The 14736-nt window shown below is 49.3% G+C and overlaps 2 protein-coding genes across 2 annotated transcripts in view; one reads left to right on the top strand and one right to left on the bottom strand.

The window, feature by feature from the left end:
- The first annotated feature begins 52 nt into the window (after positions 1–52).
- REXO4 (REX4 homolog, 3'-5' exonuclease) lies at positions 53–11003 on the top strand. The gene is made up of 8 exons (XM_016187415.2): positions 53–289; positions 3668–4011; positions 5900–6037; positions 6154–6347; positions 7325–7413; positions 8725–8799; positions 9573–9647; positions 10139–11003. Exons 1-8 carry the CDS (start codon positions 98–100, stop codon positions 10250–10252), a joined length of 1221 nt encoding a protein of 406 aa, XP_016042901.1. The 5' UTR covers positions 53–97; the 3' UTR covers positions 10253–11003.
- STKLD1 (serine/threonine kinase like domain containing 1) overlaps positions 10969–14736 on the bottom strand; it is a 37739-nt gene continuing 33971 nt past the window's right edge. Inside the window, exons 15-19 of the mRNA XM_060199358.1 lie at positions 14502–14630; positions 14168–14296; positions 11821–11961; positions 11598–11677; positions 10969–11376 (exon numbers count right to left, since the gene is read on the bottom strand). Of these exons, the coding sequence (XP_060055341.1) occupies positions 11170–11376; positions 11598–11677; positions 11821–11961; positions 14168–14296; positions 14502–14630 (686 nt within the window). The 3' untranslated portion in view covers positions 10969–11169. The remainder of the gene's footprint in view (positions 11377–11597; positions 11678–11820; positions 11962–14167; positions 14297–14501; positions 14631–14736) is intronic.

Raw genomic sequence — 14736 nt, forward strand, 5'->3', positions numbered from 1 at the left:
AGAAGAGCACTTCCGGGGGCTTGAGCAGCACGTGCACCAGCGTGCCAGTTCAACTTCCAGGTTAGAGGCGTGGGCGACCGGCTGCACCTGGGGAGTGATGGCAACACAGGAGCCGAAGCCCGGAGCCAAGTCGCGCAGGGAACAGACGCGAAAGAAAAACAAGAAGAGGTTCTGGAAAATCGGAGCACGGGACGCCGGCAGGAAGCCGGGGCAACACCCTGGGCTGGTCGTCGGGCCACCACCTAAAGCCCCGGAAGATTTTTCCCGTAACTGGAAGGCGCTGCAAGAGGTAAGAGGGGCAGGGGGGCGGGGGGAGCTGTTGCCTGAACCCCGAAAAGCGGACCGTGGTCTAAGGGAGGTCAGGGGCTAGTGGAGAATAGGAGCTGCTGGTGATCGTCCCTGCCACACATCAGAGCTGTCTTGATGACTGATGACATGTGTCCGCCTCTGAGCACCTGAACCCAAAACACTGCATCATGCCTGTCTCCCCCGAGCCCCCCGACAGGCAGTGAGCTGGACCCCCTAGCAGCCCCACTTGCACAGGGGGAAATGGGCCCTGGCAGCTCAGTACATTATTCCATTATTCTCGATGGCAGCCGGGCAGCCAGAAAGGGGAATCCCACACCAAGTGCCTTGTCTCTCTCTCTCTCTCTCTCTCTCTCTCCCTCCCTCCCTCCCTCCCTCCGTCTCTCTCTCTCCTTTTTTTTTTTTTTTTTGTTTAAAGATTTTATTTATTTATGAGAAAGATAGGAGGAGAGAGAAAGAACCAGACATCACTCTGGCACATGTGCTGCCCGGGATCGAACTCAGGGACCTCATGCTTCAGAGTCCAAAGCTTTATCACTGCGCCACCTCCCGGACTACCCAAGTTGCTTCGCAAAAGCAGCTTTGCACCCACACAGGGCCAGCGCTGCACAGGTGCTTCACTTGCACTAATCTGTCTTCTCGCTAATTTCTAGCTGAAGGGGATCGCACAGTCTTTTTACGGAATTTGGCCCAAGGTCACAACTAGCAAATGACAGTCTGGATACAAATTCACCTATTCGAGCTTGATATTTGCACTTTGCTAGAAGCTGGCCATCGTGGTCTCTTCTAGAATTCCTGGAGTTTGTTAATGGAGCCTCAGTGAGAGAGAGAATAGAAGAGAGCTTCCTGGGCCTCTTCTTCTAGCGTTTGCCCTTCTTCCGTAGCCAGTCAACAGCGTCAGGTTGAGCCTGATGTCTGCTTGTTGCTGGCTTTGAAAGTGACTGGGATCCATGTGGATTCAGTCGGCTAGGAAGGATCGTCAGTTTCCCCAATAAATGGGTACTCACGGGATGCACCACGAGAAGGTCGATCCAATGCATCCCACCTGGGCCTCTTAATACAGCCCAGTATCTTAGGGAGTAGAGTCATAGTCATTTTCCAGTTTTGACAAACAGGCTGCTCTGTGCCTCCTCTGTGAGCAACAGCCTTTCTCTTCTGCTGGGGGTAGGGAGACAGACGGACAGACACTTGAGTCTTCTCCAGTTCATTCAAGAAAGTAAAGCATCTGACTGTTTGAATTTTATGAAGGGGGATAAGAATGTAGCTCAGTAGGTAGAGTGCACAGGTTGCATGTTTGAGGCCCCGAGTTCCATCCCCCACATCCTATAAGCAAATAAATATCATAGAACCAGGTCTGCAGAACTCAACTTATCCTCACCTATGTTGGGGATTTGAGCTCAAAGAGGGGGACACTGAAAGACTTCATCCAGGCAGTTTCTCATGAGAACAAAGTGTGACTGCCAGCAATTCTTCTGCCACCTCCAATTTGACAAAAACTTTATTTCAAGGTACCCTTTCCTCCCGAGACCCTGAGAGCAATAGCGAACTCTGCATGTTGACCTAAGCTGTGAGCTCCTGAACTCTTAACATGAAGAATAAACTGTAATAACTAACACAAACTGTTAGTAACCCTGACATAAACTGTAAACTATAAATACGGGAGCAATCTGCTTAGACTCAAAGTACAATAATCTCTATCCAGTTCCTCTTAATGATGTAGGGTTTGGATTTTTTGTAGGCGTGAGGAAGTGGGTGTGTAATTGTCCCTGTAATGAGATAAGCAAAGAGAATTATTTCAACACAAATGATGAGCTCAGAAAATGAAAAGAGCTTTTGCCAAGTCATTTTGGAGAATGAGTTCCAGTTGCCTGGGGAAATAGCTAACCTGGTAAAGCACTAGGCTTGCAGCCTTGAGGTTCCCGAGTCAATCGCTGGTGCCACGTGTACCAGACTTGTGTATGCGCATGCACTCTCGCACCACTCTCTGTCCCTCTCTTTTCTTTGTCTCTTATGGTTAATAAATAAAAACATTTTAAAGGAAAAGTTGTCTGAAAAATCAAAATGAATTTCAGTGATATAGTTAGGAAGTAGATATAGGTGTGAGTTCTATACACACGTTTTTGTTTTTTTTTTAATTTATTTTCCCTTTTGTTGCCCTTGTTATTTTTCATTGTTGTAGTTATTATTATTGTTATTGATGTTGTCGTTGTTAGATAGGACAGAGAGAGGAGAGGAAGATAGAAAGGGAAGAGAAAGACAGACACCTTCAGGCCTGCTTCACTGCTTGGGAAGCCACTTCCTGCAGGTGGGGAGCCGGGGGCTCGAACCGGGATCCTCTTGTCAGTCCTTGCACTTCGTGTCACGTGCACTTAACCCGCTGCTCTACCGCCCGACTCCCACATGTATGTTTTTTTATTATTATTTATTTATTTGGGAATTAATGTTTTACATTAATATTGTAATTTTTTTAAATTTATTTATTTATTGGGGAATTAATGTTTTACATTCAACAGTAAATACAATAGTTTGCATGCATAACATTTCCCAGTTTTCCACACAACAATACAACCCCCACTGTGTCATTTATCATCCTTTATGGACCTGTATTCTCCCTACCCACCCACCCCAGAGTCTTTTACTTTGGTGCGATATGCCAATTACATTTCAGGTTCTACTTGTGTTTTCATTTCTGATCTTGTTTTTCAACTTCTGCCTGAGAGTGAGACCATCCCATATTCATCCTTCTGTTTCTGACTTATTTCACATAACATGAATTTTTCAAGGTCCATCCAAGATCGGCTGAAAACGGTGAAGTCACCATTTTTTACAGCTGAGTAGTATTCCACTGTGTATATATACCACAACTTGCTCAGCCACTCATCTGTTGTTGGACACCTGGGTTGCTTCCAGGTTTTGGCTATTACAGATTGTGCTGCCAAGAACATATGTGTACACAGATCTTTTTGGATGGATGTGTTGGGTTCCTTAGGATATATCCCCAGGAGAGGAATTGTAGGTCCATTTCTAGCCTTCTGAGAGTTCTCCAGACTGTTCTCCACAGAGGTTGGACCAATTGACATTCACACCAGCAGTGTAGGAGGGTTCCTTTGACCCCACACCCTTCTCCAGCATTTGCTGCTGTTATCTTTTCTGATGTATGACATTCTCACAGGAGTGAAGTGATATCTCATTGTTGTCTTGATTTGCATTTCTCTGACAGTCAGAGACTTGGAGCATTTTTTCATGTGTTTCTCTGCCTTTTGGATCTCTTCTGTGGTCCACATGTATGTTTTAATGACTTGTGTTTATCAATAGTTTCCAGATTAAAATGTGTCTTCTGTTTCATTTTGGATCCCATTAGCTGCTGAAACAAAAATCCCAGACCCCAGAAAAGCCTCAGATGGATTCTAAAAAGCAGCCCAAAATTACTCAACAAAACAGAAAAGAGGCATCAGCTAAATCAAAAAGAGATGAGAAGAGTCGAGAAAGAACAGACCACGGGGCCAATGGGGGTATTGTTCCTTCAGGACCTCTCCCGTGCAAGACCCCCCCAGTACCTCCCACCAAAGCTGGCAGAGCAAAAGACCAGAAAGGAGCTAAGAAAAGACTAAATGGAGATGTTCCTTGGCAACCAGGAGATGTAAAGCGTAAGAAGCAGAAAACTAAGGAGACATCTGTAGCCCTGGCTCCAGCCGCACCCACTGAGTAAGTCCTGGCATCCCTGCCCAAGTATGCGTAGCATGGGGACTGGCATGGCCTCTGCCACCATGAGAACAAATGACAGTAAAGACCTGTCTCCTTCAGGAAGTCAAGGTTAGTGGCTCCTCCCACAGACCTAATGCAGTGTGTTCTTTAGTATTTCTCTCCACTGGGGTGGAGGCAGAACCTAGAATAGAGAGAGCTCAGCACTTAGTAGCTCCCAGTAAACATTTATGGACTAAATGAATGCCAAAACTAGAAAGATCTGAATTTAAAATGGATGCCCACATATTGCTTGTTAGATTGTTTAGAACCAGTTGCCTAGATAGCCTGAACTTGGTTTTAAATACAGTCATTGTGGTACCTGAGGATATGAGGCGTCAGAGCCTGGTGGTTGTCCACCAAACCCTGTTTGTTTCCTTGATGGGAACCAGGAATCAGTAGTCAACAGAGAGATTCAGCTGGACATAGGTATTGGTGACATATGCTGCAGGTCACAGTGCTTTCAATGCCAGGCACTTTGCAAATAGCACCCATGTGACACTCCACCCTCCATCCCCCAGAGATTTGGGTTACCTAGGGGAGACAGATCTTGACCTGAAAATCAATTCAGGATTCCTGAGTGTGGTCAGGATTAATCTGAGAGGAAGAAGTCTACTGAGCAAATGCCAGAGGAGCTTGACCACTCACCAGGATCAGGGGATTTCTGAGGAAATGGCATTAAGGCCGAAGCCCAAAGCTGGAATTCACCAGGCAGGAATGTGTGCCCCCTGCATGGATGGGCCTCTAAGCACAAAGGACATCTTTGTAACTAGTGGGTCTAATGTGTTTCTCTCTTATTGTCACTGTTGATGAGGGGTTTTTTGTTTGTTTGTTTGTTTTTTGTTGTTGTTGTTTGGTTTTTTGTTGTTTTTTTGCCACCAGGGTTATCACTAGGTCTCGGTACTGGCAGTATGAATCTATCACTGCTGGTAGCATTTTATTTTATTTTATTTTTTGCCTCCAGGGTTATTGCTGTGGCTCAGTGCCTACACTATGAATCCAGTACTCCTGGAGGCCATTTTTTTTTCCATTTTACTGGATAAGATAGAGAGAAATTGAGACGGATGGGGAAGATAAGAGAGGAAGTGAGACACAGAGACACCTGCAGTCCTGCTTTCAGCAATTTTGAAGTGACACCCTGCAGGTGGGCAGGTACTCAAACTGGGGTCCTTGCACTTCATACTATGTGCATTTAACCTGGTGCATCACCACCTGGCCCCTGTTTTTTTTTTTTCTTTTTTTCTTTTCATTTCTATTATACTTGATATGACAGAGAGAAACTGAGAGGGGAGAGAAGATAGAGAGGGAAGAGAAAGATACCTACAGGCCTGCTTCGTAACTTGTAAAGCTTTCCCCATGCAGGTGGAGAGCGGGGGCTCGAACCTGGGTTCATACACATTATGCTATATGTGTTTAACCAGGTTCGTTACTGCCTGAGCCCTTTGATCTGTTTTCAAAATGTCTTATATAGATAACAAGCAAAAAATTTTTTAAGAATTTTTTTATGTATTTATTCATAAGAAAGGAAGAGAGAGAGAAAGAACTAGACATCACTCTGGTACATGTGCTGCTGGGAATTGAACTTAGGACCTCATGCTGATAACAAATTTAAATGAACTTTTTTTTTTTAACTGTGGTCATTGTGCTGGGCAGCAGATGAGTTTCAGGTATCAATTTTACATCTGTATTCATCTGTAGCGCCTATATTTCAGATACTGGGTGTATTTTTCAATTCAGAAGAGGCGATTGCAGGAATATATAGAGGCTTTCAGTATCTCAGGGCAGCAGACTGAGGCCACACAGCCTTCACTGGCACAGCCATCCCATCAGCCTGCCTGCCTCTGCCTTTCAGAGATGACATCTGGTTTGATGATGTTGACCCCGTGGACATCGAAGCAGCCATTGGCCCAGAGGCAGCCCAGATAGCAAAGAAGCGCCTGGGCCAGAGTGGGAACCGTGTGTCTCTGGTGAAGGAGCAAGCCTTCGGCGGGTATGCTGAAGGTGGGGGCCATGTGGGTGGGGGTCTTGAGAAAGACAGCCCTCTGAGTCCTGCAGTCATGGGAGCGCATCCACCATGTTGGTGACCAAACCTGTGGCTCCCTGCAGCCTGACGCGAGCCCTCGCCATGGACTGCGAGATGGTGGGTGTGGGCCCCAATGGGGAAGAGAGCATCGCAGCCCGAGTGTCCATCGTGAACCAGTTTGGGAAGTGCTTGTACGACAAGTATGTCAAGCCCACCCAGCCCGTGACGGACTACAGGACGGCAGTCAGCGGGATCCGGCCGGAGCACCTCGGGCAGGGTGGGTCATCCCAGCCGGGCCCCAGCATCTTCCCTTTTCTGCCCTGGATTGTTCCTTGTGGCAAGTCCTGGTGGTTCTCGGCATCCATGGGTGACTGTCAGGTGGCCCTTGGGCCCATATTTGTCTTCACTTAGTGTCCCTCACCACTTGACCCTGAGACCATATTCTTGGATCAGTAATCCAAGAGCATGGTCACAGTTGTGACCTCATAGTTGAGCCCAAGATATGGGCATGGAGATTAGGGAAGGCAGGTGGGAGCTGGTTGTGTTCCCATGACCCTTGTGAGCACCGTGTGAAGCCATGGGGAGGTTGGGACTCATGGAAGTTGGACTGGTGTGCAGGTTCCCCCTGGAGCACAGCCAGTAGAGCCGTGGGGATAGAAACAAGCAAATGAGTTGGAGACAGTATGTGACCAACTCCAGATACACTCAGCAGACTGACCCTGGGGGAGGTAGAAGCAGGGCGAGCAAAAAGCATCCAAGAAGGAGAGATCCTGTGCCCCTTGGCTCCTTTGAACATGCAGCCCTACCTGGCCTCGGTTTCTAGCCTCACCTGTCAGCCCCCCTTAGTCCCTTCCTGGTCCTGGGGAAGGGCCAAAAAGCTGACCCCTTAAGGTGTCTGCTGTGAGAACAGTTGGGTCTCTCATAACAGTTCTCCCCTACTGTGGGAACGAGAAGACAAAACAAGATTTCTTACTAGATTCACATCAGAACTGCTTGGCTAAGTGGCCACAAACACCAAGTACCCATTTGGGACCATATTCCTATGGGCTGGGAGTTTGCTCTGATGGGCTGAGTGTAGATCCACCCCCTCCTGCCCCACACCCTGCCTGGAGCCTTCTGGTGGTAGTGAGGCAACTCAGCCCTGGCCTGTGTGCCAGGTACAGCGAAAGAGCCTGACTGTTGTCTTAAGTCTTGACCAAAGGCAGGACCTAGTTCTCTCAACTATGATTTTGCATGTCGGGTTTTGCTTTTCAGGAGAGAAGTTGGAGGTGGTTCAGAAGGAGGTGGCTGACATGCTGAAGGGACGAATTCTGGTGGGACATGCACTGCATAATGACTTAAAGGTGCCAGCTCTTCATGCCCTCTCTACACACCTGCAGGGGTGGCATTTTTACTTGAAGTAATGTCGGAACCATGACTGGGTTCTTACATGTTCCGGGAGCCACTCAAAACCTGTCTCCTTTCATTCTTTAAGGGTGTCTCAGGTGTTTTTGCTCGTCTTTTAGATGACAAATGAGGTTTTGTGAGGGTAAGGGTGAGGTTGTGTAGAGTCAGCATGGCAGAGCTAGGCGCAAGCCCTGTACTAAGATCCCTGCCACCTGGGGCGGCCCTCAGCCACCAGGCAGTCTTGGCTGACTGATCTCCCCATCTTTATGCTACTCGTGCCGAGCACAGTGGGTGCGCTCAGATAATCCATTTCTGGGACTTCATGAACAGCATTCCATAGATCATCAGCAATTTCAGGGACTGCCATGTGCTGATCCTAGTAGCATTTCAAACAAACGGGGGGTTGGGGGGAGGCAGGTGGGCAGGTGCATAACTCAACAGAAGAGCACATGCCTTGCATATGTGAGGCTCTGGGTCTGATCCCCAGCACCACACAAAAAATAATCAATTCTGAACTAGTATATACTCACAGTAGGCCCCCCACCTACTGAAGTGCATTGTATGGTGTGTGTTCTCACCACAGAGGCTGCCCTTTTAGATCTGCTGCTGCCTAGAGCTCCCTTGTCCCTGGTGACTCTGTCCAGATCTCTCCTGATGCCCATGGTCATGAGATGGCATTAACATTTGTCATTATTCTTGACTGTGCTACCAGCCCAGAATGCAGGACTTAAGCCGATAGCTGGTGGCTGGCCTGCTCCAGGTTTCAGAGTCTCTGTCCATGTGGTTACTCTGTTGGGCTCTGTCTCTAATGTGATTTTCTTTTAATTGGGGGATTAATGGTTTACAGTAAATACACTTGTTAGTACATGTATAAAATTTTTATTATTATTAGAGAGAGACAAAGCAAAATTGAGGAGGGAGGAGAGAGAGAGAGAGAGACAAACATCTGCAACCTTGTTTCACCACTTGTGAAGCTTTTCCTCTGCAGGTGAGGACCAGGGGCTTGAACCAGGGTCCTGCACACTGATGTGTGCACGTAACTGTAATGTGTGCACCACTGCCTGGCCCCTGGGATCAAACTCAGGACCTCATGCTTTTTCACTGCACCATCTCCTAGGTCACTAGTGTGATCATTCTCTTTGGAGTTCAAGACACATCTGTACCCTTTCTTATTTATGTATCTTAAGTACTGAGGTGTACTATAGGAAGGGACACACCCCCACTAAATATTAAAATGAAAATAAACATCTCTATATTCTTTCTTCCAGGTACTATTTCTAGATCACCCCAAAAAACAGATTCGGGACACACAGAAGTACAAGCCTTTCAAGACACAAGTGAAGGTACTTACAGGCTGTGATTCTATGCTCATAGCTTTTGTTTTGTGATCTATGTATTTCTTGCTTCTCCCCCTTTTTTTATTTTTAATATTTAATAGAGGGAGTTGGGTGGTAGCACAACGGGTTAAGCGCACGTGGCGCAAAATGCAAGGACCGGTGTAAGGATCCTGGTTCGAGCCCCTGGCTCTCCACTTGCAGGGAAGTCACTTCACAGGCGATGAAGCAGGTCTGCAGGTGTCTATCTTTCTCTCCCCCTCTCTGTCTTCCCCTCCTCTCTCCATTTCTCTCTGTCGTATCTAACAATGACATAAATAACAACAATAACTACAGCAAAAATAATAAACAAGGGCAACAAAAGGTAAAATAAATATTAAAAATATAAATATATATTTATTTAATAGAGATAGAATTTAAGGGGGAAATAGGGAGAGACAGAAACACTTATTTTACACTTGCAAAGCTTCCCCCCTGCAGGTGGGAACTGGGGACCTGAACCCTGGTCCTTGTACTTCTTGGCATGTGCACTCAACCACCACCCAGACCCTGCTTCTGATCCCTATTAAGGAGCCACCTGGTATCTGCTGCAGAGGTGCTCAGGACAGGGTGCCCCCTGAAGTAAGCTGAAGGTCAGGGGCTGGAAGGTGGTGCAGACTCTTTTCCCCTGGCCCTCCTGAGCCGGCTGGTGAAGGCACGCTGAAAGTCGCTTGTGTTGGAGCTCAGTCAGTGACCCCTGCCTGGTCCCGTACCCAGCGCCCTGTGTGCTTTCCCCCCCACAGAGTGGGAGGCCGTCTCTGAAGCTACTCGCAGAGAAAATCCTGGGCATCCAGATGCAGCAAGCAGAGCACTGTTCGGTGAGTGTTCCGGATGACTGTCCCTGGGCCTGACTCCCACAGGCTCACCTCACACAGATGTGGCAAGGCCTGAAAGATGAAACAGGGAAGCAGACTCACAAAGTGTTGGCTAAAATCTGGTTTGATGTCTGCTTAACATAGCCTAGAAAATGACTATGTGGTGGCTTTGTAGACAAGTCCCCAGCACACAGTGAAGTCCCCTGGGGTCTTTGTGTCCCTCCATGACAGTTCTTGAGCCTCCAGGCTCTTCCTGTCACTCCTATACCTCCCACAGAGTCCAGGCCACAGGCAGATGCCTACCTAGAGTTCGCTGTCACTTCTTTGGGTCCTTTCTCATCTGTGAGGGACACAGTGCAGCAAGACCAGCCAGTGAGCCTGCTTGCACTGTGCCCTTCATACACCTGGCTGGCACTGGAGTTCAGTCATTGTGGGACTAACTGGCCTGTGGCCACACTTGTCACACCGGGCCAATATTGCCATGTTCCATGTAGATTCAGGATGCCCAGGCAGCAATGAGACTGTACATCATGGTCAAGAAGGAGTGGGAGAGCACAGCCCAAGACAGACGCCCCCAGGCCATCGCTCTGCATGACCAAGATGCCTAGCAGGGACCCTGGAGCTGACGGAGTGTCCCTGGAATGGCAGCTGGCAAAATGGTTTCAGAATCACAGCAGCAAGGCCATTGCGGCATGTGTGCGGCTGAGGAGAAGCGGCCTCTGATTCTGTGCTCTGAAACCATGTCCCACCCTGGGGGGAAGAGGGAGTAGGGCAGCACGGAGCTGAAAGGGGACAAGGCATTGGGGTGTCTGTTCTGGTACAGCCAGGAGGTGGGTGTCAGGACTGCTGTACCATCAGGACAGGAAGTCTGGGCTGTACCCCATTGGGCAAGGCAGCAGGCTTCCTGGGGACCTGAGGTACTGGTCTAAGAAGCATTTGATCACAATCTGGGTCTTTAACTTCTGGCCCACCCACCTGTCTGCAGTCAGCAGCTACATGCAGCCTCCAGCGCTTTCTGTGACTGTCTTTGCACTGAGACACTTTCTAAAGCAAGGGTTTTCTGTTCTCAGATTACACACACACACACACACACACACACACACACACACACAGAGGTACAGCTCTTGTCCCTAGAAGCAGCGCCTCTGTGCCTCTGTGTTTAGGAATCTAGGGCATCCATGCTGACGTGGGGCCATCTGAGCTGGGAAAGCCTCGTCTTTCCTGCAGACCCGGGAGAGCAGAAGCAGAGCAGCCGCTGGCACTGAATAAAATGTGAGCTGTCACCAAGGCCACATGACCACTGTACAAAAGGGTCCAGATCCACTGAGATTGTTGGACATAAAACAGATTTTTACTTAACGAGTGTGTGGGGCTCACTTTCTTTACCAACTTGAGAAAGGACTTCTGGGTCCAAGCACTGCCCGCATCGAGCCAGGGACAGTAGCTACAGATTCTTGAACCCCAAACGCCAACTCCATGAGGCGTAGGGTCCCTGTCACTTATAAAGGAGAGAAGAAAGTGCACGCTAGCCCAGTGACGGTGGCTCTTCTGCTGGTAGCACTTCTGACATCTGGACCTGAGACGGGACTGAGGAGTGTCCGGCAAGGAGGGAGTCCTGTGAGGTGGCCGATTCCTCCTCAGAAGTAAGCCAATGACTGTCGGTATCTTCATATCCAAGGGACATGGCTGCCTCCATGTGTTGGAGTACTTCCTCTGCATAGGACACCAGCTCCTGGGAAGAGAAGGTTTCACTCAGGGTTAAATCATTATTCTGTGAAGACATGTGGTCACCCCTCCCACTCAGCTCATTTTGGCCTCATCACAGACTTGGGGTGATAGACAGAAAAACTCACTAAAAACCCCACCTGGTATTGTCCAGGCAGGTCCCCCAGACACCTCTGGGTCAGTGAGCGGGAGGCTGGGCAGCCCAGCCTGCAGAGGGCTCACACTTACCAGACTGGAAGTGAAACGGCCCTTCATCTCCTGGACCAGGGCCCAGATGCCGCTGGACACCATCTCCCATGCAATCTCCTCTGTGGGTGGAGCAGAGGAGCTTGTGTGGGGACCCTTCCTCCACACCCCCCTCCCCCCCCCCATCCCACGCCTGGCACAGCATGGGCGCTCTGTCCGGTGATGTGTCTTGAAGTACCCTCCCATCCACAGGCAGGTCACTCACTGTAGGCTGCCAGGTGGGCCAACAGCATGCACATGTTCTCCACCACCTCTGGGTCATCATTGTACAGGCTGTAGGTCTCCTGGATGAGGGCCAGACCACTGCCTGCTGCCTGTGGCACCACCATGTGAAAAGCGGCCAGCTCTGGGGGGTGAGAGGGTACTGAGCCTGCTGCCTACAGTCCCTGGCCCTGTACCCTCATGGGTGTTGGGGGGGCTCCATGGACTTGTTGAGGATTCATCATGCTTGGGCAGCAGGGCCTCAGTTACTTGGAGTTGGAGGTTCCACTTCTCTGCAGCTTGGGAGCCCCTTATTGTTTCTCCACTGATTTTGTCTCCTAGTGGGAGTGTATGCCCCCATATCCTTCCATCTGACAGCAGGAACAGGGCATGCATGCCCCAGAGTGCCCACAAGGAAGGCATCAGGGTCCAGGCTGCCCCGTGGGACTGGGTAGGGCTGGTATAATAATGAAGGGCCCTAAAAGGTGAATGTCACAGGCAGCAGGTCGCAAGGCATCATTCCCTCCTACCCAGATTCCCAGGTGCCTAGTTCTGACCACTCTGATCTGAGCTAGGTCCTTGTTGCTCTTGGGACCTCAGTCTCTCCTGCCCAGCAGAGGTAATGGCCTCTAATGCTGTTGTTGGAGCCATGGGAGCCCAGATGTTTCTGCCTGAGGAAGACCTGCCGGCCCTGGAACCTGCCTCCCTAGAGGATGCACCCTACCGCCACCACCAGGCACTTTATTTTTCCCCCTGTGGAAATTTGTTTGTTTTTTAGTTTCTTTATTGGGGTATTAATATTTTTAAGTTGACAGTAAGTACAGTGGTTTGTACTTGTATAACATTTCTCAGTTTTCCGCACAACAATACAACCCCCTCTAGGTCCACTGCCACCAGGCACATTCATGCTTAGTAGCAGACAGGTGCTGGGCCTCTAGCCAAGCCCACCTTCCTGAACTGAGACTGGATGCCAGAGGGGCTGAGCCACCCCCACATACTCCAGGTGGTGACTGCAGGACTGGATGGGCTTGGGGACCCCAGGTCAGTGTCATAACCAGCAGGTGGTAAGGCCCCTCAAGGGCAGGGTGAGGGTTGTACAGATGTAGGGTATTGTGGCTCAGGAAAGGTGGACACGTGCACACAATGAAACAAGTTCACAGGAGGTAGCATAGTAGTTACACAGACTCATGCCTGAGCATCCAAGCTCACAGATTCATAGGGCTGGGAAATAGCTCATCCAATAGAGCACACACATGTGATCCAGGAGGTGATGCAGTAGCTAAGGCACTAGACTCTCAAGCATGAGGTCCTGAGTTCGATCCCCAGCAGCACATGTACCATAGTGATGGCTGGTTCTTTCTCTCCTCCTATCTTTCTCATGAATAAGTAAATTCTTTTAAAATAAAATAAATAACACACTACCAAAGCCACAGGTTCAGTCCCCAGCACCACCACAAGCCAAAGCTGAGCAAGTGCTCTGGTAAAAGTAAAGAAAACAAGTCTACCAAATAGGGCCAGGTGGTGGTGCACCTGGTTGGAGCACACGTCACAATGAGCAAGGACCCAGGTTCAAGCCCTTAGTCCCCACCTGCAGGGTGAAAGCTTTGTGAGTGGTGAAGCAGTGCTGCAGGTGTCTCTCTACCTTTCTATCTCCCCTTTTTGTTTTGTTTTGATTTTTTTTTCCTCCAGGGTTCTTGCTGGGGCTTGGTGCCTGCACTACAAATCTACTGCTCCTGGTGGCCATTTTTTCCATTTTATTGGATAGGACTGAGAGAAATTGAGAGAGGAGGGAGAGAGAGTGGCCTGGGAGATGGCACAGTGGATAAAGCGCTAGACTCTCAAGCATGAGGTCCTGAGTTCAATCCCCGACAGCACATGTACCAGAGTGATGTCTGGCTCTTTCTCTCCTATCTTTCCTATTAATAAATAAATTATATATATATATATAGAGAGAGAGAGCAAGGGAAAGAGAAAGGTAGACACCTGCGGACCTGCTTCACCACTTGTGAAGCGACTCCCCTGCAGGTAGGGAGGGAAGGGCTCAAACCGGGATCCTTACGCCGGTCCTTGTATTTCATACTATGTGCACTTCACCCAGTGCACCACTGCCCAACCTCCCCACACACACATACCCTTTTCCTCTCAATTTCTAGCTGTCTTTATTTTAATGAGAAATAAAGGATTTAAAAGAAAAATCAATTCCACCAGATGTGAGTGTGAATTTCCTCTGGGTGATGAAACTAGAGATCTGTCTATGCTTTTCCCTCCTTGTACTTGTTGCTTTCATTTTTGGCTTGTGGCCTTGCATTTTGCCCCCACCTTGTAGCAGCCCCCAGATTTCCCGGACTCACCTGACACCTTCGCAAGGCTGGCTAACCCCCGGTAGGCATTGTTCACCAGCTGGACTCGGTTCTGGCCCACCCGGATGCTTTGTAAAAACAGCTCAACCATCTGTTCAAACTGCTGCTCCTTCAGGTACCCTGGGCAGGGGCCAGAGCAGCTGGTGGATCTACTTCCTGCTGCTGGGGGCCTGGGGAAGTCTAGTGTCCACCTCCCAGCTCCTGAGAGACCTGGCTCTGCCTCCCCAACTCAGAGGTCCAAGTTTACTCCCCTAGTTCCTGAAAACTGCAGGCTGTACCCCCACATTCCCCAGGGTTCTGGAATCCAAGGGCCCAGGCCACTCACCTTGCAGGGACAACAGCCAAAGGACCCCGCAGCCAGCTTCAGCCATCTCCATGTCTGTGGGGAAGGTAGCCAGCACCTCTGCAGTCAGGACCGAGGCTTTCTCCAGAGGGGCCTTGTTCACGATAGCAACTAAAATAGGATGGGGGGGCAGTGTTCTGTCCTCTGCTGCCAATAGTGGGGGGGAGGTTCTCTCTAGGCCTTCAGGGAGCCTGTGGAGGGTGGGGGTTACCTAGGC

This window comes from Erinaceus europaeus, chromosome 10, assembly GCF_950295315.1.
Source record: "Erinaceus europaeus chromosome 10, mEriEur2.1, whole genome shotgun sequence".
Taxonomy (NCBI): domain Eukaryota; kingdom Metazoa; phylum Chordata; class Mammalia; order Eulipotyphla; family Erinaceidae; genus Erinaceus; species Erinaceus europaeus.

Excerpts from the sequence above, each read along its gene's own strand:
- REXO4 (XM_016187415.2), top strand. The coding sequence starts at position 98 with ATGGCAACACAGGAGCCGAAGCCCGGAGCCAAGTCGCGCAGGGAACAG. Across the intron at positions 6,038-6,153 it reads AAGGAGCAAGCCTTCGGCGG|CCTGACGCGAGCCCTCGCCA; the intron begins GTATGCTGAAGG and ends GGCTCCCTGCAG. Across the intron at positions 8,800-9,572 it reads CTTTCAAGACACAAGTGAAG|AGTGGGAGGCCGTCTCTGAA; the intron begins GTACTTACAGGC and ends TCCCCCCCACAG.